Genomic DNA, 13,201 nt, shown 5'->3' with positions numbered 1-13,201 from the left:
TTCACCTGACTGATTCAGTTGAACTGGAGAAGATTGTCAAAATGGGTCCAGTATATACTAACAGTAGCTTTAAAAGAGGAGCAAGAGTAACACTCATCTCAAAGGAGGTTATAAATCCCCTTCTGGGAAAAAAAGCCACCTCTGACTTCATAAAAAGCAACTACTGCTATGTGGCAGTCCTCCCTTTTCTGGGTAAAGTGTTTTGAGTATGGTGAGGTAACTCCAGGGTGTTTTCTTTGGGTGACAGATTATTTAGGCCTTTTTCAGGCTTGGGTTTGGGGCTTAAAGATCCTTCGTGCCCCAGATGGGTTGCTAGACTGGGGAGGAATGACTCTCTCGTTGTGATCTTCCTTTGGCCTGGGAATTAGAGGTGCTGCGTTCTGGTGGTTCCATTCCTATCTGGCCAATTGACACTAGAAGGTGGATGATTAAGTATACTTGAGCCCACAGCTCTTGTGCTACAGGGTTCTACAAGTCTCAATAATTTCTCCCAGTGCTTTTTAACATCTACGCAAAACCACTGTAGAAAATTCTCCAGGAATTTGTAACACCAACATTTTCCTTTGAATTGGGTTCCTGAAACTGCTTCTTGGAGGCTGTAACAGGCTGATTTTGAGTAGCCAGTAAACTGAAGCCTTTCCAGATGAAAGTTCTTTTAATCAACTTTGATCTGATATGCCAGCTGCAATCCTTCTACAGAGGTGGGACTTGGCTGTTCTTATCTGTACTGTTGTAACATCTAGGTTAGGTGACTTTAATAAGCTTTATGTGGGACTGCCTCTGAAGCTTAATGCAAAATATAGCAGCCGGATTGCTAGCCAGCACTCATGGAGAACACATCATGCTAGGCCTAAAACAACTGCATCGCTACGCTCTTTGGTTCAGGTCTCTAATTCAAAGTGATAGTCAGTACCTTTTAGTCCTCTTTATACGCATATACCTAAAGGACCACCTCCTCCCAGAAGTGCCAGTTAAGAGGGTGATTGGAGGCTCTGTTCCACTTCTTTGTGGTAAGCCAGGTACTTACAAGGAGTAGGTTCTCTTTGGTGGTGGCATGCCAGCTGTGGTATGATCTCCCCTCAACTGTTCACCCCTCACCAAGTTCAGTTGTGCCGTTTTAACAAGAATAAATATAAGTAGGGTCATCTAAATGGGAGTTTTGGATAAATTAAAAGTAGGGTCATCTAAATGAGAGTTCTGTAGATGGGAGAAAAACTCAAAATGAAACAATAAGGCAATGTTGAGGATACAGTGTGTAAAGACACAACTCTGTTATGCAAATCTAATGAATAAGACATGGTATATTTATTAATATATTTATACTCCGTCTTTCCTCTTGGCTCACAGTGGCTTTAGGCAGTGTTGGATGTTGATATGGTAAACCAAGGTTCATCACCCCAGTTCTGCAACTTGGGCACGTTGCTTTGTCTAACCTGAATGCTCTGAGGTATATAGCCGTTTTCAGTTGCAAATCTGTGGGGTGGTTCTGCTGCTAATGTAAGCGGTGCTAGAATGCAGTCCACACCATGTAATAGAAATAGAAAGGGAAGGATCTGTATTGACGCAGATTACCAGCTTGTGCCTTCTTGAGAAGGCAAGATGAGTTCTGTTTAAATTGCGGAGTTCTGTTTAAATTGCGGAGTGATGCAGGGATACATTGGCTATCTTCTGTTCTCCCCTCACAGGCACAGTGATTACAAGGTGGCTTCCCCGGCATTGCGAGCTGTCGGCAATATTGTGACGGGGGATGACATCCAGACTCAGGTGATAAAATAGAACCAGGTTCCGGAACCTATTGTATTTACTTGAAAGGAAGATGACACTTTAAAAACCTTTTCTGGCTTTCTAAAAAAGGGGCAGGGTCCATCTTCCACTTTGGTATACAGATCTGCTGAGTGTGAGAGATGATTCACTGCATACACAAGGAGAGCTTTAGAGAAAGTGCGCCAACTCCTAAAGCACTTTTGCAAACAGTACCTTTCAGATTGTTTTGAGTTTCAAGGGGAGAGAGCAGACTCCCCAGCTAGCTTTCAAAACTTACAGCTCCTTGCCTGGCAAATGGTAAGAAGCGGTAGGAACAGTTGGAGGCGGATTTGCTCCTCTACTGATCCATGTTTCTGGCTGAGAATAGTACTCCACACCAGCCGCTTTCCTTGTGATTCAAGCTGGAGTTGTCTAGTAGTCCCTCCCCCCCCCCCCCGGATAGAGAGGTTCAAAAAAGCCGAGTTTTTACAGTAGCTTAGCATTTGTGAACATTTTAGAAGGATAAACATCCTACTGAATTAGCGATATATTACCTTCTGTTCAAAAAGTATGACTTCCTAGCCTGTAGAAAGCATTTTGAACTGGTGGTACATTCCTAAGGAGAGTCACACTCTTCTAAGCCCGTTGATTCCAGTTTCTTTTGAAGGGCGTTAATTCTATTTAGGATTGTAAGGAAGTAAGGAGCAACATATACAGAATATAAGTCAAATTGATTGATTTATTACGAATGCATGCAAAGTTTATAGAAGTACTAGAAAATATGTATAAGGTGGGGCAAATTGCTTGTCCCATATCGAAGAGAGTAGAAAGAGTAAAATAGAGTATAGGTGATTAGAATGAATATTATTGAAAGGAATCAGAAATAGCACAAATATGATAGATAAGCTTAAAAGAATTTGAAAGTATATTATAATAAATATAGTAAAGTTCATATGAGTAAAGGGAAAATAGATGAGGGGTTGGAAAACTGTTGGAAGTCAACAAAAGGGGGGGAATGGGAGGGGGTTAGAATTGGAAATTTAAAGGAATGTGAGTGTAAATGATATGATACGATATGTTTCTAATCCAATAAAAATTTTTACAAAAAAAAAAAATTCTATTTAGGATTGCACTGCCAGTTGGTTAATTTATCTGAGCCTTTGTTTAATAGTTCAACTTGGGTGGGGAAGAGGGTGGAAAAGCCAGTCCCTTGCTTTTATAAACTCAAAGCAGTGTGATCCATACTTGTGAATAGTTACAGTGCAAGAGGTGCAAAAAGTGCAAGTAATTATTTACTACCATAGTCTATTGTATATTGATTACTGTGTAATAAAAACCTTTGGTTTTACTGCTACCTTTTTAAGGAGGAGTCACTTTAAATTCAGCTTCATGTTTTTATGTATAACCTTGTTTTTAGGGGGGTTGTCTTACATTCAGGGTCATCTTCCTTTCAAGTAAATGCGATACAGTTTTCTAATTTACTGCAACTTGGCAATGATTAAGAGGGCTTGGGAAATAATACAGTTTGGGTTGAGTGACTTCTATCAGACGCCCCATCTGTTGTAATAGGAGTACTGGCTTTATTTTGGGAGGTGGAAGGTGGCAGAGTGTCTTGATGGAGGAGTACCAAAATGTTCCTTGTGTCTGGAACTTGTGTTGAGCGCCGCATACTGTTTTATTTCCCAGGCCTTGATGGAGGAGGGCATTTCTTGCTGTTTGGGTAGGTCAGAGAAACAATCTCCCTCTAGCTAACAGCTCTCCTTTCTTAGGTGATTCTGAATTGCTCCGCTCTGCCTTGCCTCCTTCATCTACTCAGCAGCCCCAAAGAGTCTATCCGGAAAGAAGCTTGCTGGACAATCTCAAATGTCACAGCAGGGAACAGGGCTCAGATACAGGTACAGCTTCACATATAAGAAGGCACCTGCAACACATTGTCTAGCCTGATGTAAACAAAATATTGTTATTATATAAATCGAATATTATTATGTTTCAGTTTTGAGATTTAAGCCTGCCTATCTATATCTCTGACCCTAATGCAGTCCTGTTCTTGACGGTGTGCTCATCCTTTTAAGGGCACAGAATGGTGTCATTGCTACTTTCCCTGACAGTCTGATTGATATAATGGGTGGGAGTCTGCATGAGATTGGTTTTTCTGCAGTTTACCCTTTAATTCTAGCATGGTGTGAGAGTGGCATTCATTCTGCCAAGGCACCTTAATAACTAGCCCTGCAATGCTGCAAGAAATGTTATTCAGAAGAGTCATTTGTTTGTACTGAGGAACATGTGGAGCGTGAGCTATGAAATTAACTATTAACAAGTGTAGAATGGAAATTATCATGGAGCTAGTCCATGTTCTTTGCTTGAGCTTATGCAGCTTAGCCTACAGTAAAAGGTAATGGGATATGTGCCAGGATGGATGGATGAATAGCTTGGAGAGAGAGAGAATTTCTTCACTAGAGGAACGTCATACGTTTTCTTCTGCCTTCCCAGGCTGTCATAGATGCCAACATTTTCCCAGTGCTGATTGAGATATTGCAGAAGGCTGAATTCCGGACGCGGAAAGAGGCTGCATGGGCAATCACAAATGCTACATCTGGAGGAACCCCGGAGCAGATCAAGTAGGTTGGAAAATTGGGTTTGCACTTGGCAAGCCTCTTCCAGCCAACATTTTTGAACTATGGGTACTAACTTGTATTGCTAACAGTTCCAAGAGAAATAAACCTGGGATAGATCAAGCCCAGTAACATAACTTGACCTCCTGGACACTTTTTTGCAGAAGTTTCATGCTTAAATTTCAGTTTGCTAGCTTTTTAAACTTGTAGAAAATCAGTCTTTGTTGTTTTCCATGTGATTGGCAGAGTGGTGTCCTAACATCTTAATCAGTGCAGGGCCCACATGCATTACTGTCAGTCTTAACATTGCAGGATTCTGAGCTATGTGTCACTTCCTCTCTTTCCAGGTATTTGGTCAACTTGGGCTGCATCAAGCCGCTCTGTGACCTCCTGACGGTCATGGACTCCAAGATTGTTCAAGTGGCTCTCAATGGCTTGGAGAACATTTTGCGGCTGGGTGAGCAAGAGGCCAAGCAGAGCAGCAGTGGTATCAACCCTTACTGCAGCCTTATTGAGGAAGCATATGGTGAGTCTGAGAGTGGAAATGAGATTGGCAGCCCCACTGAATTTCTTTCCCTAAGGAAACTTTACATTTATCTTGATTTATGAATGCTTTTTGAATAAACGTTGGTAATTGTAGGGGGGAAATGTTTCTCTCCTCCAGGCTTGGATAAAATAGAGTTCCTCCAGAGCCATGAAAACCAAGAGATCTTCCAGAAGGCCTTTGATCTGATTGAGCACTATTTTGGTATTGAGGACGATGACTCCAATCTGGCTCCCCAGGTAGATGAGAACCAGCAGCAATTCATCTTCCAGCAGCCAGAGGCCCCCATGGAAGGCTTCCAGCTATAACATGTCCTGAGCATGTGCGGGGGGAAAACATCATAACTTTGCTGGAAAGTTAACCACAGAGAATCCTCCAGCCCCCAACCCCCTTCTGTTGCAAGGTTGCAAAGTGCCCAGTCCACCGGTTACAAATTGGCTTTCTCCTTCACCAACACCTGGCAGTAATGCTTCACTCTCATGAGGAGGAGAGATTCTTACACACACAGTACATATCTTTTTTTCTTTTGCTGCTCCACAGTGTGTTAAAAGCAGGTGCCGAGGTGGATGAAAGAAGAGGTGTAAATTTGTGTTACACCTTCTAGCACGTGTGTGTCTCCCCCCCCCCCCTTCTGTGGTGGCTTTTCTTCAAACGTTGTGACTCTTCACTTGAGTACTTGAGAGATGACACTTTTCAATGGGAGAAGGTGAAATTATACACATTGGAGCTGAGAAGTCTAACCCTGGATGCTTGGTCGCAACTATTTAAAAATACTTTTTGCACATGTTAATTTTTTTTTATTAGACTTTTCCTTAATCTGCCAAAAGCACCGCTTTGGCCCTCACTTTTTGGGGGGGAAACCCTCTTGCCAAACAGCACCTTTCAAGGGATTTAGGCCTGGTTGCAGCAACAGTCTTCTTCCTGTCCCACTATTAAAACATCCTTGTAGACAGATGCAGGAAAAGTTGGACAACTCCCATGATACCTCACCATGCATTGAGAAGACTTTATCCTTGGTGGAGGAAAATTTTTTGAACTGTTCAAAGCAGCAAGCCCTGCCCCCTCTAGACCCTAAAGGGCCAGTAGGAGGGAGGAGGAGCATGATAAAAGGACTTGAAGCACAGCTGCCATGGAGGTGGGCTTCACTTACATTTGCTACTGACTGAAGTGTTGAAAACTGGTGGAACGAACCCATCTTGCATCTTTACTTGAAGAAGAAAAAAAATTCAAAACTTATGGAAGCTTTTTGGTTCATGTCCCTCCCCCTTCCCCACCCCCTTGGACAGTTAGAATGGGGACAGACATGATGTTTTTCTTGGGGAGTGTGATATTAGCTACACTTGTTGGTATAATTTACTCTGTTAATTCAAATAGCCAAGTGGCCTGTTTCTCTCCAAATTACCTCCTGCTCACAACTGTATCGTGTACATTTTACTTCAAAATGAAGAAGTCAAAGTTCTGTATTTTTTATATATTATATATACACATAGATATTTGTCTAATTTGGTCTTCAGAAGGTGGTGGTGGGGTTATAAAATTCTTGTAAGAGAGAAATGGGATACTGTGTGGCAGGCCTGCCCAGAAACACGGCTGTGCTTCTCATTTATGTACTGTATGAGCCAACTGCTTGGTTGAACTCTTATTATTGAGCAGAGCTTACTTGGATAAAGAGGGATGTTAGCCACAGCAGGCAATCCATAAGTTTATTTCTGGGGTCGGGGAGGGGGCCCCATCAGGTGTCTTAATAGAAGTTTACTGTATGCACATAATCCCCTTCTTGCTCTCCAGGGTCTGAATTCAGGGTTCCCAAAGCCTTCAAGAACAAACATTCAAGCAGATAAGAAATTGGAGGTGAAACCTTGGGCTGTATTTTGTAACAGAGATTTGCTCTTCATTGTTTAGAAAAAAAATGCCAAGGAAATTAATAAACTACATCTGTGCATTCAATGACTGCAAGCCAGACATGCCTGGAGTGAAAATTTTTCCCTCCCTCAGTATTGCTAGTAGTATCTATTTAAAAATTGAGAAATTGTCTCAATAACCCTATGTGATAGAGTCTGATGATCAGGTCTGAGGCCATACATTACTTGATCAATGTATGCAATTTCATGACCAGAGTTTGTAGTTTAACTCACTGAAGTACATTCTATTTGAGTTGTTTCTGACTGGTCTACAGCACTGGCTCCTACACTTACAATACAGTCCGAAGAAGAGTTACTCCAGGCTAAGCCCCTTGAAATCAATGGGCTTAGACTGGTTGCCATAGAATCGCCATAGGTTGGAGGCAACTTGATGGCACATAACACAGACTGGAATAACTCTGTTAAAGGATTGCACTGTTCATGTCACTTTTAAAGTTATGGGTATATTTACTACTAGAAACCTCTGCTGTTTCTGTCTGAATTAAACTGTCACAGCTTCTTTCGAAGAATCCTGAGAATTGTCATTCAGTGAGATGTTGCAGAACTGAAGTTCCTGTTGCAAGAATACTTTGTCAAGGGTATGATAATTCAGCACAGATTTAAGATAGTTTTAAATAGAGCAAGCTCAACAAATCCCAGGTGCCATGGTGCCTGGAAATTTCATTGTGGCAACTAGTATTTTCATCAGTCATTTACTGTAAGTGCCTCTTGGTAATTCTCAGAAGTATAAAGCTTATTTAGATGAGGGATAGAGGTTAACTTTTTTGTTGTAATGACAGCTCATTACCCATATTTATTCATATACCACAACACTTTTGTTACAATTTTAAAAAAATGACAAAAATAGGATTATGTTTTGTGGTAGCAATAATTAGAAAGTGTGGTCATTAAAATATAAAACACTGAAGGCTAAAAAAATAAGTCTGGCTCCTAATTTTTTGGGGTGGCTCCTAAAGCTGAAGAAAACTTGTCAAGGCCTGAGAGAGATTCATAAAGTCATGTGTGAAAATTTAAGGTCCATAAAGCACTGCATCTTCCAGAAGCTCAGCTTTCGGGTGTTTCTGTAGCTCCTGAAATACAAGCACTGTGATTTTTTTTTTTTAGCATAGAATACGCACTGCTTTGGCTGGAGATAACATTAACCTTCATTTTAGTGTTTAGTGTTTGTAAATGTACAAGTGGCTGAGGCACAGTCCTTAAACTGGGCCCTGCTACTCATGTGAAGCAGCTACATGGCAGGTATCCCAGCCTCGTTTGATTTCTTAAACTAGGTTATATTCTTCAATGAGTGCCTGGACAAAGAGGCAGTCCTTTCTCTGTTTTTGGAGATCCTGTTGCTAAAAGAGAAACTAGAGTTCAAAAATGCAGAGGAGTTAGCCCTGTTAGTCTGTGGTAGCAAAATCAAAAAGAGTCCAGTAGCACCTTTAAGACTAACCAATTTTATTGTAGCATAAGCTTTCGAGAATCAAGTTCTCGTCGTCAGATGCATGGTACAGAAACTGTTCAAAAACAAAGGAAAACACCCCAGCTCTAAAACATTGTCTGTGTATAACTCTGTCTTGAACATATTTGGACACATGAAGCTACCATATACGGAATCAGACCCTTGGTCCCTCAAGGCCAGTATTGTCTACTCAGACTGGCAACCGCTCTCTCAGGTCTCAGGCAGAGGTCTTTCACATCACCTACTGCCTGATTCTTTTTAACTGGAGATGCCAGGGATTGAGCCTGAGACCTGGGTTCTGTGCCAAGCAGATGTTCTACCACTGCACCACAGCCTCTCCCCAGTTATAATTGAGTGAATGATTGGTCACTCTCCAAACTTCACAGAATAGATGATTAGTAAATTTATTGTACATAGGGTTAGACTGTAATCAAAATTTCAATTATTGTGGTATTTTTATGAATGTGTTAAATTGCTGAGAATTCACTAAGAACCCCCCTGTAAGTATACTTTGTGCAGTATCTTGTCATGTAATGGAGGGGTGATAGTTTCCACAGTTAATACATGGAAGATCTTAATTTTCTAGGTAAGCTTTGGTTGGAGTCTTCCGGAGTGTCTTGTTGACACTCTGTTGAGTAGAAGCGAATGATCTCGATACAGTTTTTAAGAGGTTTTTCTGAGCTTATGCAGATAGAAAAGATGGGGTAGGGTATGGTGAGTTTGACTCAGGCTTACTGCAGGACATATTCTCAGTTCTTACAGTAACACTTTTATTTAGAATGTATATGCTTTTTGTTCAGTGAACGCCCAATGCAGTTCATGATGATACAAATAAAAAGCATTAAGTGAACATACTTAACACAAGTTAAATGAGAATTTTTCCTGTTGAAAGGTTGGAAATAGAATCTACTTGCCTGTCCCCAAACCTATAATTAATATTGTAATTTGAAAAGGAAGTGCAGGCAGGCAGGCTTGTTAGAGCTCACTAATCTGGTGCAATTTCTTTTATGGTAACTTTCTGCTTGTTAGATTCACATGCGGTAGAGATGCCTGAAGCCTGCATAGATGTGTTCTGTTTAGATTGTTTGAAACAGGCTGATATTCACATCTTTACAAGAAGATACTGGCATCCTCCAGCCTCCATTCCGTAATGCCATGTAAGTCAAAGGAGCAGGAGACAGCCTCGTTATAGCTGACAACACAAACCGTTTCCAATAATTTGTCTGGACCAACGTGCACTGTTAAAACAATGTGTTGTAGAGTGGATAATTCCACCCCAACTCCAGTTCATGTGGAGCTCTGTGAGAGGCTTTTTGTGAAAGTTGCAGACATACAAGTCCTGTTATACTTGCAATGTAACTCTATCACCTTCTTCAAGTCCCCTCTAAGTTAAAATCCTCCTGAATGATAAGTCATAACATACTAGACAAGGGAGGCAGGGTTTGGAGTTAGCAGTGTTATTTAGGATCTAAGCCTGTTGTATGTCTTCCCCAAGTAGGCTCATGGCCATTTAAATATATAAACAAAATTTGAATATATAAACAAAATGCCATTCCTTCAGTTTGTAAAGCTCGATAATTTATATTGCTTGCTATACCACTTGTATTCTGTATTTATTTACTTTATCATCTGCCTTCACTGATACTGAAGGTGGATTATGCAGTGGAAACTAATGCAATCAATAGGACCAAATATCTAGTAAGTAAGGTGAAAGGACTAGAATTACAGAAATCTGAAACAAATTATTAGACATGATACATTAAACAGTGGAGAAAATGGAATAGCATATGTGGAAAACTGCACTGGAAGTTGGATAATACAAACAGGTAACACAGACTATACACAGAATTGTCCACAGTTCTGTTCTCTTTATAAAAGTGCCTTCTTGAATGATTTTGTTAAAATATTTCCTTTATGACAGCCCGCCCCCCTGAGCAATTCAGTTTTACATAAGGTTATGGAATGACAAAAGTGTGGCCATTCTACAACATAGGAGCCACAACAGAGAATGCGCTTATATGTCTCTGCAATTGATCTTTTCAGTTTGGAGCAGGCTCTGTTCAGATAAGTGAAACTGTCATGGCAGAACAGAGAGGGAGAGGCAGTCCTGCAGATATGGGGGTCCTAGGCCATGAAGGGCATTGAACGTGATAGCCTACACCTTGAATTGAGTCTAGAAACCGATGGGCAGCCAATGGCATGATCACAGAATAGGAATAACATTTTCCTCTCCCTCACTATATCTTTCCCTTCCCTGCCCCTCATAGCTTCTCCCTCTTTTCCTACTTCCTTCTCTCCTGGAACAGCAGCAAGCAACCAGCCCTGAATGAGTCATACAAGTCACATGGTTTCAAGTTGCCAGTGGTTAGTTCTGGGCCTTACTCGTGAGTCCTCTTTCAAAGGCCAAAGCAGCCATGGAAAGAGCCCTGCCCCACCCCCCTACCTTTTGCTGACAGAAGCCAAGCCTTGAATACTGGCTAAACTGTTACGGTTGCCAGCAACAGCCATAGGGCATCTACTCAAAGCTACAGGTGCTCCATTTATCATTTTGGTTTAGAAAAATGTATTTTTTTTAAATTTCAGAATTTTCTGCAAACCTGGGGCATCTTTCAGGTTGTGGGAAGATCTGTTTTGTCTGTTCATGGCCCCTGTCTCTGGATTTAAGTATCCATGAGCACGGCCTCTTGGCTATTATTACATAAGATACACATACTCCACCTACGTTCTCACAATAACTCAGCAGTGATGTTTTGCACCAACTGGAGTCTCTGACTTACCTTTGAGGGAAAATCTGTAGAGTACATTATTGTAGTTTCTCAATGTTAACCATGGTGTGGATTCAGGTGGCCAGATCGTCTGTGTCAAGATAGGGGCCATCTTACAGGCTAGACAGAGCTGGAAAAAAAAATTTTTTTTTGCAGCTGCCTTAACTTGCTTCTCCAACAGCAGTGCTGGATCCAGTATAATCTCTAGGCTTTTAATTGATTCTGCAAGGATCAACTGAACCCCATTGAAAGTGGGGAGCACAGTGTCCTTAAAGATCTCCACCTTTGCAACCAGCATCACTTCTGTCTTGTTGGGATTGTTTCAATTTGTTCATTCTTAGCCATTTAACCACACAATGGCCTAGTGCTGTGCTGCTTGGACTTGATACAACTGAAGTTAGTCATTGAAAGGAATGGGACAAGGTACCATGGGTAATTTGCATCTCTGGTTTCAATAGGATTTTGACATGCCTATCTTAAGGTTGATTGTGGATGGAGTGCAGAGTCTATACAGAAGCATCTTTGAACCTTTCAAGCTGTTCACCTGTATGCAATTATAAGTAGCTTCACATATTCTGGAACATCCTGTGCTGCCACCCAATCTCCCTACCCCATATAGCGCAATGTGTAAAACTTATATTAAACCCACTTGTGCTCTGTTTTTCCTAAACTCTTGAAGTTGCTATAAACCCAGATCCAATTCTAATGTACAAGCTGTGCAGTATGTTGCAGCTCAAATGTTGGACTATGCCTGTGGAGGCCTAGGCTTGGCTTCAGCCAGTCATTCTCTCTCAGCCTAACCTACTAAAGGTGCAAGGAGAAAATGGTATACAACCATGAGCTCCTTGGTGGAAGGATAAACTAAAACTATAACAGCAAAAAATGTTCTTTCTCAATAGGTGAATGAAAAATCAGGGGTTAGAATTTCCTGTAATTCTCTCACAGAACCTAGGCACTGGCCTGGCTGGGCATTGGAAATCTGTTAGCATCAGAAACAAACAAATTAGAATCATAGATTTGGAAGGCATTTCCAGGGTCATCTAGTCGAAACTCAGTGCACAATGCAGGAGATTCACAACTACCTCCCCCCTCCCCGCCCTCCGTGACCCCTGCTCTATGTCCAGAAGATAGCAAAACACATCCAGGAACCAGGATCCTTAGCCAAATGGGCCTGGAGAAAATTGCTTCCTGATCCCAAAGTGGTGATCAGCATTACTGTGGACATGTAAGAAGGGGCCATGAGAAGTAAGCACTAATGTAATTGAGTCAGACCAGTCATTTAAAATTCAGAGGTGTTTATCTACTTATATTAGACATATTCCTCATAACTTAAAGTTCCCTGCAGTACAGCTAAAGAGAGAATTGCTGAAGTGTAAGTGTGGTAGTAATTTTTAATCACTTTTTTCCACCCTGGGGTTGGGTGGAAAAAATGGGGCGGATCAAACAGGTGAGATTTAAAATAGCAGTATTGGGAATGGAGCACCAACATCCCTTGGTCTGTTAATTTTCAATCAGAAATGGTACTATATTGAAAAGAACATCAATTATTTACAGTGGAATGTCACATGGTAATCCTATTTTTTTTAACCCCAAAACTTTAGGTGAAATAAGGCTGTGCTTCAAGGTATGGCGAACCCAGTGTGAACATGGCCCTGAGGCTTTGCTGCCCTGTGGCTCAGAGTGGTAAACTGCAGTACTGTAACCCAAACTCTGCTCATGACATGAGTTCGATCCTGGCGGAAGCCGGGTTCAGGTAGCCAGCTCAAGGTTGACTCAGCCTTCCATCCTTCTGAGGTCGGTAAAATGAGTACCCAGTTTCCTGGGGGTATAGATGACTGGGGAAGGCAATGGCAAACCACCTCGTAAGTCTGCCAAGAAAACGTCATGATGCGACGTCCCCCCATGGGTCAGTAATGACTTGGTGCTTGCACAGGGGACTACCTTTACCTTTTACCTATTATACATATGTTGAAATGGTAACCTGAACAGCAGTTTCACTTTAAACATAGCTGTGACCTGCCTGCTATTGTAGTGTGGTAGTAGAGTGCCATCAAGTCATAACTGACAGCAAACCCTGCTGGGGTTTTCAAGGCAAGTGACTAACGGGTGGTTTGCCATTGCCTACCTCTGCAGTCCTGGTCATTGGAGGACTCCCATCCAATTAGTAACCA

General features: G+C 41.6%; 1 protein-coding gene across 2 annotated transcripts in view; it reads left to right on the top strand.

Annotated features, from left to right (window-relative positions):
* KPNA6 (karyopherin subunit alpha 6) overlaps positions 1-6,861 on the top strand; it is a 33,047-nt gene extending 26,186 nt beyond the window's left edge. For both annotated transcript variants that reach the window (XM_054999151.1, XM_054999152.1), the window contains exons 10-14: positions 1,686-1,764; positions 3,513-3,638; positions 4,234-4,361; positions 4,703-4,881; positions 5,020-6,861. In XM_054999151.1, coding sequence (XP_054855126.1) covers positions 1,686-1,764; positions 3,513-3,638; positions 4,234-4,361; positions 4,703-4,881; positions 5,020-5,207 — 700 coding nt within the window. In that variant the 3' untranslated portion in view covers positions 5,208-6,861. The remainder of the gene's footprint in view (positions 1-1,685; positions 1,765-3,512; positions 3,639-4,233; positions 4,362-4,702; positions 4,882-5,019) is intronic.
* Positions 6,862-13,201: the final 6,340 nt, after the last annotated feature.

Source organism: Eublepharis macularius, chromosome 15, assembly GCF_028583425.1.
Source record: "Eublepharis macularius isolate TG4126 chromosome 15, MPM_Emac_v1.0, whole genome shotgun sequence".
Lineage (NCBI taxonomy): Eukaryota > Metazoa > Chordata > Lepidosauria > Squamata > Eublepharidae > Eublepharis > Eublepharis macularius.
Note: the sequence above shows the minus strand (reverse complement) of the source record. Positions and strands in the feature narration are given on the sequence as shown.